Source organism: Trachurus trachurus (assembly GCF_905171665.1).
Source record: "Trachurus trachurus genome assembly, chromosome: 12".
NCBI classification, from domain to species: Eukaryota; Metazoa; Chordata; class Actinopteri; order Carangiformes; family Carangidae; genus Trachurus; species Trachurus trachurus.
In genome coordinates this window covers 20,403,881-20,423,584 of record NC_139908.1, presented here as the reverse complement: position 1 = coordinate 20,423,584, position 19,704 = coordinate 20,403,881, and the positions used below count along the sequence as shown (strand labels likewise).

Genomic DNA, 19,704 nt, shown 5'->3' with positions numbered 1-19,704 from the left:
GCTCTATCATTTAAATCTGTGCTTTCAAGGCAATGCTTAATTATATTATGATTTATACATGTATTTTTAAGTTGCATTTTCTCTTCCAAATTCCTCCAATCTCTCTTCTCTTCTCTTCTCTTCTCTTCTCTTCTCTTCTCTTCTCTTCTCTTCTCTTCTCTTCTCTCAGGTTGATTTCAAGCATCTTCTCCCCATCAGCCCGTTCTAGGGCTCCTCCCATGAGTCAGCCTTGGCCTCTATCAGCGTAGCGTGCTGACCGTCCGCATTCAACCACATAAACAACAATGCATCAGTCAAAGAGTCCATCCAGGATCCAGCACAACAGGGATGAACCCGTACAGGAACCTGCAGAGTCACGGTGAAGCTGCCCACTTTCTAAAAGCTGACTGAAGCTCGGGTTTTGCACAAATCACATGTGCAGGATTTTCCTGGACTTATTCAATGGTTTCATCTGGCTACGCTACCCAGAATGCATCTGCAGGCTCACTCTGCTGTCCATGGGGACACGGAAAACAGCCCCCCTTCTGTTTCTTCACTTCAGCAGCTTCACTGCCGGTCACTCCTCGGCGGACTGTGGGAGCGACGCTGCACCAGGACATTTGAGTTCACTCACTACCGATGCTGCTGGACTGACTCCTCCACCTCTTTGGAGGGGGGGGACATTGTTTTTAATTTGTGACATTTAAAAGCATAAAGTAATGACAGGAAGTGCAGCTGCCAAACAGGAGAACATTGGTTTGTTTTAGTGGGAAGAAGAAGATTTTGTTTTGTTTGTCCTCTCGGACAGTTTGCTTCTCTTCTCCCACCCAGAACTCCTCACTTTCTTTCTTTCTTTCTTTCTTTTTTTTGTGAGATTTGATTGTGAGACAAATTAATGTGTGTCCGTTATTACATCGACTGACCGACCGACTCAACGCTGTGAAGGAAGCATAACTTCTGCCAGTCTCTCTGTGTGTGTCTGATGCCAAAGCAGCAACTCGGGGCATTATGGTCTCAGCTGAGGGGCAGGAAGCAAACCTGTTGCTGGCTCCTGACCTGAGGGGATGGACGTGGAGAATCAGGTCCAGGGTGGGGCGGGCTGGGTTATTTAGGCTTTATTTCATTTATGACAAATGATTTATGTTGCATGATATGCTTGTTTTGTTGTCTGGTGTCTTTAGTGCAGGTGTTATTTAGTGTTTGTTTTTGTTATACCTTTTTCTGTCCATTCATCCAATGTCCCTGTATGTGTGAGTAAAGACACACATAAGGAGAAAGAGACATGAAAAGAGATACTGGCCTATCACAAACCACCAGCATTATGACATTACATAGATACTTAGTTAGCCAGAGAATATTAAACCATAGATATTTAACTCACCTGTCTAGACTCTAAAAGAAAACGCTGACAACGTCTTCCCAGGTCAGGTTTGTTAATGATTCTACAGTATATCACTATATTTCTCTAAGAGATTAAACAACGTTGGCCACTCAGGGATACAAATCCATCTTTTACTAACAGTTATTCACTATAAAATGTCAAAAAAATTCATCATAATATCCCAGAATCCAATGCTGGCTTGCTGACTTCATTAATATTGAATTTAAAATGATAAAAGGGGGAAGGCAAATAATCCTCGCCACTAGAAGGATGTAGTAAACTAGTAATTGACTGACTAATTGTTGTAGCACTTGGCCACTGTTAGAGCATTTAAAGGCTTAGTTAGCTAGGATATCACCTAGAGCTGAAGAGGACTTCATAAAAGTGTGCCTATGTTAGTAATTTGTTTCAGGCTGTTTGTATTGACATTTTAAATCAGCTCTTACTCAAAATGAAAAAAAGAGATTATAGGTTAAAGTTGAAAAACTTGTTTATTTTTGAAATGTACAAGGGGGCAAAGATGAATTTGATAAAAAGTTTTTCAGCATATATTGTAGGAAGAGGAAAGTGCTTCATTATGCTGATGATAAACAGTGTTTATCAGTGCATTTCACATTTGACATGGTGTTCTTTTCACATGGTGAGTGGGCTCTCTCACAAATCACTGCTGCCATCACTGCACGCACCAGAAAATGGTTTGTGGACACCGCGGTTACCATGGAAACATTCAGTAGTATGTTGAGGTATCCCGCACTAACTGAGCTAAATACACATGTAGGGTTACACTACGGTGAATTAGAATGAATGTGGATGAGGGGGGTGAGGTAGGGTGATACTTGGGGGGGAGATGGTGTAGTGTAGGAGGATATAAACAGAGGGGCATTGATATAAATCAGTAGCAATACTGTAGGCACAGACAGTTTAAGTGTTAGTGTAGCTGAACAATAGTGATTGTACTAGTTGAACTTCACATGGCAACAACATCCCAGAAGTCTCTCGTTTTTACAGTCAAGCTCTCACCAAGTGCTCAGCTGGAGCGAGTGGAGTTCATGGAGCTGAATCACAGTGTGCTTGTCGAGCACGAAGAGGACGGCATGACAAGAGCGACTCCCGCTCACTGCGCTTGTGTCTCACAACCCGCCAGCTTGTGTAGAATGAAAGGGTTTCTGGGTGGCTACTGCTTTACCGTATGAAAAGCACCAAATACCTCTAGAACAGCTCAGTAGATCTGGTTTTTAGTTTAGCTCAGCTTTCGACACCCGCACCTACAAACCTTGTGTCCTGGCTCGCTCCGCGGAAGCGAGAGGCTGCACTGCTCGCTTTTCAAACATTTCTTTCCTCCTTTATTTCTGTTGATCTGGTTATTCTGTCCTGTTCATCCAAAGCTGTGTCGTTATCAGCCCAGTTGATTGATTGATTGATTGATCGACCGACCGACTGACTGTGTTGTTTGTATCAGAAACACAAGGTGCATCTGAGTCAAACTTTTTTTCCCCCCCCGGTTTGACGACTGTATGTTCTCTCAAGCTAGCTCCACGTATTATGCATGATTCCAGTTGAAGCTTTTTTTGTATATTATTGTATATCACACTTTAAAAAAAATACATATGTATGTTATAAGTGATGTTTATATGTAGAAATTAAAAGAAGCATTCTTTGGGATAGGTTCACAGACATGGTTTAACTCAGTCTTACATTGATTGTTAGCAGTTAATACCAGTTAAACAGCTGATTCACTGTTGGTATTGGGTTTGTGGATAGATTTTTATCTTTATATTAGCCAAATTTAACACTTATGGCCAATACTGAATCCATTAGAACCAATAGAAGATGATACAATTTTCATATGTGGCAATAAATGTTCAGTCAATCCTCAGATTCCCACTGGTGTCTGTAGAATCAGTAATTCCAGATAACGTTGCAATGCAAAATCCTCAACTGACTGAAGGGAGATTGCCACTGGACCGTAGGACTGAGGATAACCCATGTCTGCAGAAGCTTCCCAGCGTTGTTTGTGTGTTTGTGTCTTTTCTCCCCAGTTATATGAAGCTGTGTTACTGTATGGTTACTGTATGGACAATGTGTTTACTGAATTCATCTTCACCCAACTTTAGTTTCTCTTAGTGTTTAGTTTCGTTCATTTCGTGAACCACAGATTTTCTTTTTTTTCTTCCTTGCACCTCTTCCTGAATTCCTGTGGCAAATCTGTGTCGTTTTCTAAATTACCATTTGACAAAAAGCTTATCCGCTACTTTGGAGAAAAAAATGTGTTTGTCCCTTGCAGATGGATTTGAGTTTGAAAAGGATGAGTTATCTACATTTTTGGAGCCTGTGTAAAAAAAAAAAAAAATGCATACTGCAAAAATATCCTAAAATTCAAATTTTAACGCATTCATTCATTCTTTTAAACTGGATTTGAAGACTGGTAATATACCCTCGTGCTAAATGAATTTAAGCATATTTTCACATCAGATTATACAGACCATCCATCACATAAAATCTTATGTGTTGCATTAAATATGCAGTGTGCGTGAATGTTTTCCATCCTGTTTTTGAGGTTCAGCGTGATGTTTTCTTTCTGCACAGTGTGTAACTATCAGTTGCCGCCTTTTTCTTTCACTTCAGTCTGTCACTCTGTCCTCTTCTCTCGTGGACGCACATGTGGTCTCCTCAGTCTGTCCATGTTCCTCTGCAGTATGTGATAGCAGATGGAGCCTGTTGATTTTAGTTCCCATGACTCAAATTACACTCAGGCATCCATCCTCAGATGTACATAGTTTTTTTTTTTTTGCTTTATGTGTACGACAGATATCACCATAAGCTGTTTTTTTTTCTCCTCCCTGTCCTTGTATGTTTCTGTGAAATAAATACTATTTTATCACATTTTTAGCTTCTGGACTTTTCTTTTCAATCAACATTTCTACGGCAAATAGAATAACAGAGTTTGATAACCAATACTTGGTCAGGCTGGTTCGGGGGGTGTCTTATATAAGAATAGCTTTAATTATTTACAGTTTTAGATAATATTATATTTCACCCTCAGCCACCTGTTTTCATAATTAAAACTGCATTCCTGCTTCTCCTGTTTATTTATAGTTCAAAACATTGGTGACAATCAGTTGGGACCCATCAGAGAGGGCCACAGTAACGGCATATTATATTAAATCTCTTTTATTTTGCCAATTGTAACACCCTAAAACCATTAAAATAGAGTTTTTATGTCAATTTGCTTTATTTTTCTGTTGCCTAGCCAACTCAAAGGTCAGCTGGCCGACTCATTGGACTGGAACAAAAGACCTCAGGACTATAAATCCAGCAACAGTGGTTCCCTTCTTAGCGGGATAATTCACCACAGTAACACAGTGAACTCCTAACATGCTCTGGAGCAGGTTACCTTAAGAGAATCAGACACAACATGTCAACAGCCAAACTACTCAACGGTGAAATCACTGGAAAAACTGAGTCATCATTCCAACAGGATCCCTACGGGAAGTAAAGAGTTTACAATAAAGTGATAAATAATAACGGCCTGTAGACACTGTTATAAATCAATGGAATCATTTTGCTGTTTCAGTCCATATATCCACTGCATATAGAGTTTATCATGCTTGATTTTTTTAAATTTATAATCAATGCCTCATTTTAACTGAACAAAGATTATTTAATCCAACAGGCTTCCTGAGGGCATCAGTGTTTTCACTTCGCTTCTTCATCACTGCAGCTCCAAATAACATGAGGAGACTGTGACCAGAACTGGAGATAACATCTAAAACTCTGATATCTTTGATAGGAACAATGTTGCCAAAACTTTAATCTGTCCATGATTATAAATGAACCTCTGGGCCTGTCTGATGAACTTCTCTCTTTTCTTTCCGCTCAACAAAATAGTTCGCTCACTTTTAGACAAAGGAAAACTGCAAAATGTATATTATATTTCTAGTGTTTCTTTTCTTTTTTTTGTCGTGTGGCGTTTGGGTGTGGCTATAATTTAGACAGGCATCAGCCTTAGCCAATCACATTTTGAAGTAGGCTATACCAAAGTGGGCGGGGTTAAATTTTACTTGACCCACTCCCACCTGCAGGTGAGGCCTAATCAAGGCCTCCATGTTTGTCCAGAGGTTGAAACGCGTGGAGAACATCCGCACAACTCCAAAAGTATAAACAGGTCCGGGTGCACGGTAAAAAGGGTAACAAAAAATGATGGAACCCAGCACTCAAGTAAGAGTATGCAAATGTAGCCTATGCTAAGATTTATTTGGCAAAGGATGAAATAGGAGCAGTGATGGGATTTTGTTTGTTGTTGTTGTTGTTAAACACACGTAACTGACTTAAAGTTCAGACAGTCAGATAACTGATAACAAAATGAACAGACTGCTGTGGACCTGACAACACAAACTGGAATAAGTGTGGATTATTTTTGACCGAAGAAGTCAAGTGGACTAAAGGAAATAAGGAGAGGAGTCAGGAGAGGACAGGGCAGGAGGCCGAGGAGCTGGAACCCGGGAGACCTCTTCAAAGGTAGGGAGATATGTTTTCGCTATATTGCTTATTAGGCCTATGTTGCTGGTTTACAACGCTGTAAATCTAATTGTACTTTTGTGCGCTTGGTTTCTGTCAATGAACTGGTTTGCTTGCTCAAGGCTTGTCTGCGCTCTTCGCCTGCTTCAGGTCTGTGTTTGGCTCTTGAACGCAGCTTACTCTCAGCGGACGTGTGTTCCTGGTTGACCTACACCTTGCTGGTCAGGTGACAGGTGTTTTTTTTTTTTTTTTTTTTACAGGAGTGTGTTTGCTATACAGCGTGGTCGCTTGGTTGCATCCAGAAGGCCGTTTTTGGTTGGTCGTGGTGTTGGTGCCTGGTGTGTCTGCAACATTTTAAATACGGCGCTGAACAAATGGGCCATTGATGCAGATGATGGACCTACTGTATGTCTGTTTCCCCTGCAGCATGTTGCCTCCTGCAGCAACTTCCCTCTCTCTCTCTTTTTTTATTTTAGAAAGTTTCCATTATCTGATAGTGACAGTGTGTGATGAATCCCAAATGCTCAAGCTGCCTTTTGTTATTTGTGAAAGAGGCTTTTTAAAGATGTTTAACTGGACTGAGATTGCATTGCTGCTCCGGCTCCACAGGCCTTATTGCAAACATGCTGTCATGCAGCGCTTTTAGCTTTCAGGGTCCAAGTTTGCATGGGAAATCACAGGGGTCCATTATCCATTGTTCCCCTGGCCATCATTGATGACAGGTGGACTGCTTCCATGTCTTTGTAGTGGAATAGACCCTGGCTGAGAAAACCTATGCTGTCTTGTGAATAACCAATCAGATGGTGTCCACCAGTCCTTTTCTTTGTCTGTGGTTATGGGAACACATACAGAGGGTGGAGGGTGTGAGTTTGAGTAGCCTATAGAACAATGAGAACGCTGTGGAAACTGTGATTTTTTCCTCTTCTTCTTTTTCTGTAACTTCATTCAGTGACATGGCAATTGTGAATCAGCGTCGGCGCCTTCCTCCCTGATATGTTCAGGATATTTCCAATTAGCGGCAACAGCTCAGCACAAAGAGATCTTTTAAAGACTCACTCAGCATCTTAAGTGTAACTTCAGCTCAATAGTATTCATTACACCCAATAACAGGACAATGGTGTTTTCAATTTAGAGTCAGTGAACTACTCCAGTACTGTTAGCAATGAACTGTGTAAGAGTATGTTTCATTGATTATGGATTTGACTATAATGTGCAAGAGGAATGCTGTGATTTCCTTTTACACAGCTTAAAGTGATCTGCATGCATTGAAAGATCTGATGAATATTACTCATGAGTCACACGAGTCATCATCCGTTCTTGACTTTGAAGTGTGTGTCATTTCTCTGGGTAGGGTGTGTACTAGTGTGGCTGGATTGTTTATCTGTAAATTGGGAAAGCAACTAGTATTGTCCCAAACACTTGACACTTAACTGACGCTAAATGTTTTTGTTTGTCCAGTCATCGTTTGGTGCAGTGATGAAAGTAGGAACAGGAAGTCATGTTTAATAACTAGTACCTGGGTTTTGTCTCTACTGAGAGTGGTGGCAGTTAGTGACTGGCATTAAGCAATAACTCAGATTACTTCATACTGAGACCTGAGGCATTCCTGATTCCATTCAGCTGATAGCATAACGTTAACTAGTGATGACATGTTGTAAAATCACCATACTGGTTATAATAGATGCAGAACCATAGAATAGATATTGTATACAGTATATATTTTTATTGAGATAAAAAGAACACTACATTAAACCTATCTTGTTACTATTTATACTTCTTTTTTTCTCTTGGAAAAAAAAATGCAAAAAAGTCCTTCAAATAAAATAAAACACAAGTCACACAAAAACATAAAATGTGCAAAATTTTAAAACAATAGTCTATTAATCAAGGTCATGTTGTAAATATAAGCAGCGGTAAAAGATCATGGGACTGCAGCCTCCATGTGGGGTTTTCACATTAGTCTTTCTTTCTTCCAGTATAGTAGCTGGAGAACAGTACCGTGCTATCACTGTTAAAGTTGCTTATGTGAACGCCTCTCTCCTAATTCCCATCCATGTCATTGTCTTCCAGTGTTTCTCTTTCATTTATAACACAGAGGTGAGTTAGAAACAATTTAAATGCAGATGATAGTGCAATACTCGCAAAACAAAAATAAAACAAAACCCATAAAACACCAAAACAGGAACTTAAACTTGAATGTACCAGGCCGTTACTCAGTACACTGTGTATGCTTTAGGACCTGATAAGTACTAAAGTCACTTCCTCTTTATCTTTCCATCTGATTTCAAATTCAAAGGCTCTTCAAACTTCACCCAAAATCACTTAACAGAAAGAATTTACATAATATAGAAAGTGAAACTTAACAGTAAATCACTACAGCTCACTGTAGCCACCTAGTGGACAAAACGCACCATCACTGCAACTTTAATCACCAAGCACCAGCTTAAAAGGAAAACAAGTGAAGAAAGAATTAAATTGAATTTGAACCATTTGTTGTCTGTTATGTGTAGTATTCAGCATAAAATAAAATCAGTTTGCACTGAAAATGACACATGTGACCATTACAAACCTTTACACTGAAGTCATGTCAATTACATTAAAATAATACAAGTCTCTACAACCCATTAAATCCACTCTATTACAATGTATTATGCATTGTTACTAATTCAGTATTAGGAATACTGTTCAGGAATGTGCGATCTACATCTACAACAGTGTAATAACTTTATCTCTAAATGCTTTGCAACTTGGTGAATTATATGTATATATTGTTACAATAAAAAGTCCATGTCCTTGAGCAAATTCATGGTTTCACCACTGAAAAGCCAAATAAGAATGTCAGCTTGTAAACTGCACTGTACAGTATCAATTATTTCAGTGCAGTAGCACAAAAAACTGCAATAGGACAAAAATACATAAAGGTAATATGCAATAGATTACTTGTAATGAACACACTATTCTACAGGTTATTCCCTTGAGTGTTTGAAATAAATACACAGCATCTTCCTAGTTCCCTCATCTTTTCATTTCCCTTCATCCCTTCTACTGTATGGTGTGTGTAAAAGAGGTCACTTGGGAAACCATACACCCTATGAAAAATAACATTAAAATACAAAAACCATGTCTTCTGTCATATTTAGCTTTTGCTTAAATAAATGCGCCAAATCTGTAAATGCACGTAACTAATGGAGTTTCCACTTTTCAAGTGTAAAAGAATAGTTAATAGTGCGACCAGCTAATGATCTGAACTGTACAGCATTTGAAGCACACTGTAAAAGTGGAATACGTCTCACTTCCCAGGTTGATTCATGGACGTGGCAAGAGCCATTTTATCCAACAAGTATGATGCTTTGGATTAAACTTAAGTCTGTGGTTTTTTGAGTGAAAATGTGTTTTTAAACCCAATGATTCCAATGACACATCAAGACATTTTCTGAACAAGAAATACCATTAGGTTAAGCAACCCCATAAGTGTTTGATCCCCGTGTTTGACACGTTTGGCACTGAAAACCACTGCTGCAGCTCTGACATCCAAAAACTGCTTTTATATGGAAAGTTGTTTTAGACTGGGCAATGTGTCTCTTCAGATCAGAGCAGCTGGAGAGGTGACAGGTGTTGCATTTAGTGACTCCACAGATGCTAATTAATATTGTGGTGGTAAATGGCTGATCTGTCATTAAAATGTTAAAACCATTTAAAGATCAATTTTGTTGAATGTTGCTGCTGCAGCAGATGACCAGTTTAAAATGCACAGTGGAATGCACACAGAGTGACAAAGTGACACCGCAAACAGTGTGGCAGTGTCATGCAGCCTGTGCTTGACCTTTGGTTGACTTTTCCTTGAGTGCTCTCAGGACGGCGACGGACAGTAGTAGAAGAGTTCAGACCAAGTGTTGGGTCTCTTATTTGGGTTTGGACAGATGAACAGACAGCAGGCTAAGCTCTGCAAAACGACAACACTCCTAAAACACTTAAGACAGCTATAACGGATATCAGCATCACGCTCTAGATACGTGGACAGCATTCTTATACATTTCCATGTTATGAGGAAAAAAAAGAAAAGAAAAAAGATTGGCACTCATACTGGAACGTTCTCTCTGAAAAGTCTTTCTTCTTACAGATGTTTCCATCTAAGAAACCCAAACTCCTCGATTGTAAATGTTTATTTTCATTATCCTATAGTGACAGCCTTGTGATTGGTGGATTTCTCTACACCTAGGCTGGAAATAAGACTCAAGTTGATCTTTCAGCGTTGCTTTTCCACTAATTCAATTTGAGTTGCAATTGTAATTGCCGGTATTAAAATTGGTTCAAACACCTTGGAACATTTCCCCCCAAAGGCGATCCACACAAGATCAGTGTTAGACGACGATTGGCAGCCCGTGGCCTCTAGACATCAATGGCCACCCCGTGTTTGGTGGAGATCACATCCCTAGTTCCTGTCAGGTACATCAGCACTGAACACAGATGAGGGAGGGTCGCCGTGGTGCTGACATACAGCCAGTAGGGGAGGGGTGCTGTGTTGCCGAACGGGCACACCCACAATCCATGGCGCACGGCATCCCGGACGTGGTGCGTCGCCATGGAAATGAAAAGCATCCACGGCAAGGAGCACCAAGCATCTTTGAGGCGTCCGATCCACATGAGGAAGCGGAGGGAGAGACACAGCACGGGGATGAGAGAGGAGCAGTGTAGAGGAGGACGCTGAGGGAGAGAGACCGCTGCCTGTAGGCAAAGAGGGAGAGGACATAATATTATGACATCATCCTGCTATCTACAAATAACATTACTGTCAGCTCTTTGCTGCATGAACTCTGCAGAGTTGTCTGCAGATCTGGAATATTGATCAGGAAGTTGCCTGATCTCCATCTGATTTTGTAAACACAACAACAATTGCACATTAACATACTGGATTCCACATTTCTTAGATCTCTTTTAGTATTGACTCTAGGAGAAAAATGATCTCAGACTTTTGGACCCATCAGCGCAGTTTAAACAATGACTTGATGCATTAACATCTGATAAAACTGTAGCTGCATTTATTACAAATATTAAGTCTCATCATCATCAGTCCAATCATAGTCAAAGATAAAAGCTAGACACCTTATTGCTGTGCTGTGAGAAAAAACAGAAAACTTGATATATGTACCTTGTTTAATACTTTGACCTTTTAACCATTTATTGCATACGTTCAATGAACCGGCGGTATGCAGATATATATAAATCATACTACATCCACCCTCCAAGTTTTCTGTAATATGATCCTTAGGAACAAGCGTAATTTATATAATCATGAATATTTGTCTCATTAGACGAGATAATATTTTTCCTCACAGGCCTCAGTCCAAATGCTGTCTGGCAAACTGGCAGGCAGGCTGTTTTATGCCTTTTACTCCAAGTGGCTTCAGTCCAACCACTCTATCATAAAGACCTGATTGATGGACTTCTGCTGAGATGGTCGTCCTTGCGGCAGGTTTCCCCCATCTCTGCAGAGTACTTTGGAAGTACAGCTAGTGGCCGTTGAGTGACTCCATTCACGCATGGGTGGGCCTTTTTTTTGCCGTTCATTACAACATTGGAGATGGACATGACAGGGAGGCAAGACAGAGAGGGAGACATGTAGTCTGTGTGCTACCTGTACTCCCCTCCCTTTCTAAACTATGCCTCATTAAGTCAATTGGACACATCTCACAGATAGTTACAGGAGATTAAAAAAAGACCTGACCATGTGGTTTTGTACAGATTTCAGCTTTAGATTTTTTTTTGACTTATTGAGCATAGACTGATTGGCAACAGTGGCAATTTTATCCATTTTGAAATGATTCTGCTGTATAAACTCTCTAAGCTTATGCACATCTATGCCATGAAATGGTTAAAGCACAATGTGAATGAATGGTGATATATTATATCAAAGAGAATGTGAGTATGTCTTGAAGGAGATGGCTGCAGCAAGCCAAACATCATTATTATTACATGATGCAAACACCAACAGACCCTAATGTATAGCTAGATGCTGCAGCGTGGACAACGTCCAAAATTGGTATGAATTAGTTACATTGTTTTATAGAGTTTAGAGAGACTGCAGCTCTGTCAACTTGCAGCACTGGGTGCAGGTCTTACCTTGAGTGACAGGGATCCAGCCATATAGAAGTGGTCCAGGTCTATGATTGATGCCAGCAGACCGGCCAGCAGCACTTCGTACAGATCACTCTTTTTCCTCAGTCCTATAACAACCGCCCACGACCACAGCCCCACTAATCCATGTGTGGCATTGTCCAAGGCAGCACGCAGCCACAGGTGGTTTTGGATGCCCGACAGCTGGAGGGCGTGGTCCGCCACCACACAGAACATACCGAGTCCTGCAGACGCCAGCAGGGAGGCAGAGCTGAACGTCTGGAGGAGGGCCTGGGCTTTCTCCGTCTCCACGGCCAGGCTAAGAGGTACAGGAGCACTGTCTCCCCCCATGCCCACCCCCAGCAATGGGGACAAGGAGGGGGAGGAGTCGAGCTTGGAGTAAAATCCTTGCATGTTGACAGATGGCTGTGGGGGCCAATCGCCACTGAAGGTCAGCAAAATTCAGGTAGACTACAGGAGGAAAGAGGGAGAGGGGTTAATGAGGGGAAAGGAATGAAAGTGGAGAAGCAAAGTAGGGTAAGGCTGAGCTGCATGAGGTTTGTATGGGGGATGAAAAAAGTAAGTGAAAGAGCAGCACTATATATTGGTACTTCACATCAGATATGACTCACTTGGATTAAATCAACTGAAGCTCTTTGGGCCAATGTGTAAACGGTGTATATGCATCAAAAAAAGCATATGGTAAAAATAGACAAACCATAAAAGAGAAAAAACAAGTTGCCGTGATGATTTAAATCTCTGTGTACTGTTCTGTTTGGAGCATTAGACTTGTGTACATAATGTCTTATGGCCAATTAGGTTTGAATTGCAGTGCATCTCAAATGGCTCATGCACTTCTAATGAGTGGAAACAGATTTAGCCTACGCACTGCTATAAACCACAATGGCTGAAATAAAGTGTGGTTAAGATTAAGAATAAGTTAAAGACAGTGACATAATAGAGGATTTATGTCTGTGTAGTTGCATCGAGTGCCTTCTCCCTTAATCCATTTCCCTAAAAGACTAAATTCAAACAGTAATTCCTACATTATGGTGCGTCTGTCTACCACAGTACAATATCTGCTAGTAACACTTGAACACCCCCACATTTAATGAAATAAATTAGTTGTGATGCCAATAAATAAACTCCCATGAGGCCTTTGCAATGTGAATGTGCCTCAAGAATAGAATAAAATGAATCGGAATGAATTTCATTATCCCACCGAGGGAGGAAATACTCTTTGCCTCACTCACAAAGATGATAAACATGACATAATAAAAAAAACATCAACAGTATTATAAGAGCAGCTGGTATAAATAAATCCTCCCTACATGGAGATATTTCAGGCTGATTCTACATTGCAGCTGGTATGAAGGCGCTGTCACTATTGAAACAGTAATATTATGTTTTTACTGGCACATAGAGTACACAAGCATTATTATAGTATCCCATTATATGACGTGACTGCTATGTGCACCGCCAGTCCTGGTGTGACGACTGCCTGTGCATTAAATTAATTGCAGTGATTCATGTACATTGAAAACAAACAGACAAAAAAAGCCTGCGATAACATTTCTGTAGCGTTACTCTAGTTCCTCACTTTATGTCCAAACACAGCGGCTTCATCTTGAAGACACTGCTCATGGAGCCTCAGCACCCAGAGGGGATGTTAAAATAGGACTCTGTTTCTCACGCAACAGTGCGAAATGTAGGACAGTCTCAGAAGGCAGTCTAACTGAATTCACCCCATCCCAACAAACTCTTTGTCTCTTTTCAAGAGAAGGAAGAAAAAAAATAAACGCTCGTGTGCATTAAATGTTAATTAAGTTAGCTGCTTATTTCTGTCACCTGCTGTCAGCTACCGGTGAACCCGCAACAGGCGTTGTTACGTCGGCGAGGCTAATTATAGTCACCGCATTGATACTCACCTTTCAATGTTAATGTCTGAGCGTTTAAAAATGCGTATGTATCTGCTCACCTCATCTTACCTAACTACAATATCACCAGCGGCGATGACAGCTAGCTACGAGCTAACTGGCTAGCAGTGACAGGAGGATGCTGCTTTGTGTAGGCGGACAGCAGTGTTCACGGTTAGCCATGCTAAAACCTGAATTCCGCGACATGACAGGCTTCATTTGCAATTAAAACGCACCATGTAATTGAACGTTGGTGTAATTCACGTGTTTTTTAATGTTTTTTTTCCGAGCTACCGGTTAATATTTTAAACGATACTCACCCCATTGCCTTGCATTGGTTATAGCCCCTCTTCTTCTGTTGTGTGTTGTGGTAGGGTTGATGGTCGACGGTGCTTTGCTGCCACCCACTGGTTATGGGAGGAACAGCCTCATGACTTATCAAAGGGATAGACGAGTCTTCTGTTTTTTCAGAAGGTTATAGTCTGATACAGGGCAATAGAAAGCTTTATTAACATTGGCGAATCCCACACTAAAATGAAAAATCCCCAAAACATGCTGAAAAGTAAAACAATCAACCTAGAATGAGGAGCTGCAAGCCTCCATCAATCTTTGATCCTCCTGTTGTTTAATGATCTATAGCCTAATGAACTTAGGCCTTACATGTTTACCATAAATATTTTATCCGCAATGATAGCCTCATTGTCTGGTGTGGTCATCTTTTATCTGAATGACATTATGGTCCCTGACCTACTTTGTCTGGACTATACAGCATTTTTTACTAAAAGACAAATATGTTTAGGTGGTCATCCTTGATCATTGTTGTTGGAGTAGGCGGAGAGGCTACAGTGACATGGAAGATAAGAGGTGGATGTGGTGTTGGAATCATCATCAAGTGTGCCAAGTATCTTACCTGCCGCCTATTGTGTATAATTTGCACAGCATCAATGATAACTTATAAACTCAGAAGAAATAAAACTCCATTATGTTATGACAGTAGTGTCATTTCTTGTAAATTTTAACTAAAGGTGAGATGAAAGCAATCCCTCTGCAAGCAAGCTTTGATCACAAGTATGAGAGCAAAGCAAGCTGTGGAAGTAACAATCAGACCATTATTTTGAAACCCACTCTTGTCGCCAATAAATGCACTCATTACTGTTTTTGATTTCCTCACTGAGTGAGATGAGAGAACAATCAGAGGTGGATGAATGATCGAGCTGCAATTTCTGTGAGTGCCACTAGAGAGGGAAAGAGACAGCAGAAAGGAAACGGTTGACTAGGCAGACACGAATCATTGTAACTATATATATACCAAAGATGAATTACATGGGGAAAAAAGTGAACTGTCTCGCACTGTCTGAGTCTCTCTTTTTTCATATAATTGAATTTGTTCACAAAAGTTTGTCTTGCAGCTCTTCTGCATTTATTTTTCTTTTCAAATAAATGTGATTCCTGCTTTACTTACAATATGCGACAGGCAGATTAATGCAAATGCTCAACCTTGACTGGCAGATTTGAAATTAGGGGAACCTGCTGAGTAGAGGCATTTTTAAATGGGTGTGTCAGTTCAAACGCTAAAACTTTCCATGCAATAAATTCAAATTTCACCACTCACCTCAAATCCAATTTTTAATAATGTCTCTATTTAACATCCAAGATCATATCTGTACAGACAAGTTTAATTCCTTTTAATGGGATGTCTTTAACGAGCCTGGTTCTCTTTGCCGTATCTCTGTAGGTAGTCGTTATGAATTTCAACTTCAATCTGGACTTTGCTTTTTCTCCATTTTGTGTTCTGTCTGCCTTCTGATAGTGTCAATTCAGTCATCCTGCGCTTTTGAACTGCATTTTCCAACAGTGCTCCATAATTACTGATTTGGTTATAGGACTAAAGTTATTACAATGTCCACTGAAGCTGAAAACATCATCCAATCATGTAATGATCTGGGTCATCATGTTGCTTGGCTTCAATGTGATCTGTTTGTTTTCTGAGGGAGGACACAAAGTGATTCACCAATATGACAGATTTAGAGTTTGTCTGAACACTTTCTCTATTGCATTCATCTGTTCAAGGATAAGTTGCATTTCTTGAAATGTCTTGAAACATACATCACTGCAATTCGGACGAATGAGGCTGCTGTCTGCAGTGAGCTATAGGTTTGCACTTGCAGAAATCTTGGATGGAGATGTTGATTGGGTTGACTGGCAACATCAGCCCATGATTCCAGTTCCTCAGGAAGGTCTGTTGTGTTTTAAGCCTGACACACAATTGGTGGATACAAGCCACCTGGCCGAACAGAGTTTCAGACCTCACGACAAAATCCCTGCAAGGGTCCTCCATTTTCTGTCGGGGCAGACCTGAGTTTGTATAGTTGGTGGAGAAGACGGTGACTCGTCAAAAAACCTTACACTCCTACACAGAGCAACAGGCTGATTATGGAGAGGATTTATTGACTAGCTATTATGAATGTGTCCGTGATTGATTTGTGGGTCACATGAGGACAGAGGACAGAAGAGATATGAAATAAGAGAAGTGGGTTATACCAAGTTTGAATCATTCAGCACCACGGACAGAGGCACAGTGACAATGACTGCATTTGAATGTTTCAGCACCACAGACAGCGGACAGATAAAGAGCCCTCTCCACTGCCCTCCAGTGGCCAGATACAAGACTTTTGTTTTTCTCCAATATAATAAGCTTTTTTAGATTTGGCCACCAGTTTAAAGTTATGAAAGAAGTTGGTGGTTTAAGAGCAGGATAAAGCTCAGAAAATCAGAGTTACTCATTAGAGCTTCAAAATGGCGTGAAATGATGTCAGGATGCAAGAAAGAATGATAAGAAAAGTGTATATTTCAAAATGGGTGTCGACTGTTTCTCAAAATGTTTGAGAGAGCAGAAAAGATTTGGACTAGTAAAGTGTGATTTGGGGAAGTGAAGAGGAAAGGGAGGCGGTGAGTTGAGTGTTCAAAGAGGCGAGAGCAGAGGGCAGGGCACAAGTGAGAGGGAGGCAGAGATCGTGTCATTCATCTCGTTATCAGTGAAAGGTCAAACTAGCCATTAGAGCAGAGCAAGGCTGCTGGAACTGACAGGCTCCTCACGGCATATCCACTCTCTCTCACACACACACACACACACACACACACACACACACACACACACACACACACACACACACACACACACACACACACACACACACACACTCTCACTCTTTTCTATATACATGAGGTTAATGTGGATCACATTGTTGTTGCAGACAAAGAGAACATGGCTTAACATTTAAACTGCCATTTAATTAAAGTTCAGTTGAAATACCAGGTGAAAAGTTCTCCAATACTAAATAAAGTTAGAAAAAAAAGATATTTACTCTCTGCCTGTTTACAAGACAAAGAACAGCAAGAAGAACAAAAGTCGAGGCTTCAGCGTTCTTCCCTTTACCCTCCTCGTTCACTTTGTAATTTGTCATTGTAAATATTAATTGGGTTCTCATCGACACCCCTGTTTAAAAAAAAGGACAGGTCGGTATAAGCACGGCAAGGAGGAAGGAAAGAGTAATGAATGCAATATCCACCATACACTCCTGTCTGCACATACACACACTGACACACACAGAGGACTCCAGCTGACAGCGGTTAGATGGTGTATTGATTTGTCCTAGGTCTTCAGATCGGCCTGCCAGAACTTGTCAGAATAATGACAGAAGGAGCGCTTGAGAGGGGGAAGAGAGGCGGCGAGACAGATTAAAGAAAGAGTAGGAGACGGCATTAGTGAGAGTTAAAGGTCAAAATGGGAATTTTAAAATTGTTTTAGTTTCTTGTTGAATATATTTGACTATATATAGTCAAATTTCACTCACCATATATGGCTGTTTTGGCAGTTGAAAGGTCATGGCTTAGATCTAGGAGCACAGTTGCATTCTAAGTAAGCAGTGAGAAACATCGCAAAGTTTTTCAAACTGAGCTGATCAATTATTCACAATATGGCCAAATGCAATATCCAGATTTCAGGTAAAATTTGTCACTACATTGTTGGGCATTTACCTGCACTATAATTTTTGTGTTGCTACAGAGACGCCCTGACCAACAAGTCATACTCGGGTCATAAAGTAAAAATGAAAAGCAAAACTGAAATCTCTCTCAATATCTGCCCATATAATTGCAATGTGATATTTTTGGATACCATGCAACACAAGTTTTAAAGAAACCCAAACATTTTCCAGTCTTACTCAGTAGAAAACTTCAACACATTTGGAAATTTACCATCATTTACAGTCTGTGTGTTGTGTAACTGGCTGAGACAGTCCAAAGAGATAATTCTACTTTTCACTGAGAGGAGCATGACTGACAGGCATTGGAACGAAAATGATTTTCATCAGGTGAAGGAGCTCTTGAGAAACCGTCTCCATACAGAATCACTCACTCCCTGCTAATATAGCTCATCTGTAACTGTAAATATAGCCTCCCCATTCCAGGCAAATTGAGAGAAAATGTTTTCTGCTCGGTCATGATTGATTGAAGAAAGTTGAAATGAAGCGATGTTTGTTTATGGCTGACGGTGGGAGGTGAGAAATGCGTCATCACTGTTATTACACTGGAAAGTTATTGGAGCTGTGTTTTCATGCCGGTTTTGAAAATTGATGTCTTTGTGCTCCTGCAGTGACAACTCACCTTCGTCTTGTAGCTATCGGGAGAAAACTGGCGCCAGCGATGTTTTCAGTTCTCAGCTGTTTGAAAGTCAAAATGAATACGAGGCCAACGTGTCATCATTCATTGTGAAATGGTCACATTTAATGGTTGAAACCTGTCATTGTATATACATCTATAAAAAAGACCCCAGGTACAGGTTACGACATTCTACTGCTAATACATACATTATTATTATTATTAAATAATAAACTTTTTGTTCAATGTTAAAGTTACATATCATAGTTTACAAAATAGGATCAAGGAGAATTAAGCCATTATGAATGTCTGGAAAAAAAACAAACATAAAAAAACTAAAGTCCTATATGTGTGTTTTTATTATTTGTCCATAAAATCAAAAAATACAATAAAACACATCAATATTCCTTTGAATAACATAATATTAACTGGTGATATGGGCTACTGAAATGTAAACTGCAAAAATACTTTTTTTTTTTAAGTTTGCAAAGGCGCCGGATTTTGTAAAGCAAACAGTTTTGTGTTATTGTATTTTACAGCACAGAGCAGAGTGGAAAATCAAAATAGCTCATATGAATGTTTCAATAACCAAGTTTGTTGCCGTCATTACAAAGTCGAATCAAAAAGGAAAAAAAAAAAAAATAGAAAAAAAAAACATGGGCGGGCAAAGAATTGTTCAGTCTCAAATCCACATTTTTTGTTTTGTTTTGTTTTTACAATCCAGGTCCTCCTCGCCAGTCGCTGAAAGCAGAATGTAAAGCTAATTGTCTAAATAAGCCAGACTACCGTTACTGAATTCTTCAAAGTGTTAGTCCTCGTATCGAAAAAAAACGACTCGCTCCGTCAGTCTGATTCAGTCGTTGGAGGCGAACAGAGTCAGAGTCTGATTGAGTATTTGTGTGACTTCTTTGTTAAATGGTGGGTTTGCACAAACAGGAGCTGCAGGGTTCCTCGGATTCGTCCCAAGTTTGAGTCACATACTGTTTCAGTCAGTATTCATAAGGTCCGCGCACACACATACACACACACGCTCTCTCCCTGTCACACGCACTCGCACACATACATACATACGTACACAACTTTCTGGGGGGTTTACAACCCAATGACGAAGGCAGGCACAGGCTTCGGGAAGCTCAA

At 40.3% G+C, this 19,704-nt stretch overlaps 2 protein-coding genes across 3 annotated transcripts in view; one reads left to right on the top strand and one right to left on the bottom strand.

The window, feature by feature from the left end:
* The window catches only part of il11ra (interleukin 11 receptor subunit alpha), a 49,073-nt gene extending 44,862 nt beyond the window's left edge, over positions 1-4,211 (top strand). For both annotated transcript variants that reach the window (XM_083983592.1, XM_083983593.1), the window contains exon 12: positions 170-4,211. The gene's annotated coding sequence lies outside the window, so the exon portion shown is untranslated. The remainder of the gene's footprint in view (positions 1-169) is intronic.
* Positions 4,212-7,696: 3,485 nt separating this feature from the next.
* Positions 7,697-14,258, bottom strand: tmem267 (transmembrane protein 267). The gene is made up of 3 exons (XM_083983199.1): positions 14,229-14,258; positions 11,999-12,463; positions 7,697-10,603 (listed from the first exon to the last, which is right to left on the bottom strand). Exons 2-3 carry the CDS (start codon positions 12,404-12,406, stop codon positions 10,268-10,270), a joined length of 744 nt encoding a protein of 247 aa, XP_083839325.1. The 5' UTR covers positions 12,407-12,463; positions 14,229-14,258; the 3' UTR covers positions 7,697-10,267.
* Between the last annotated feature and the right edge of the window lie 5,446 nt (positions 14,259-19,704).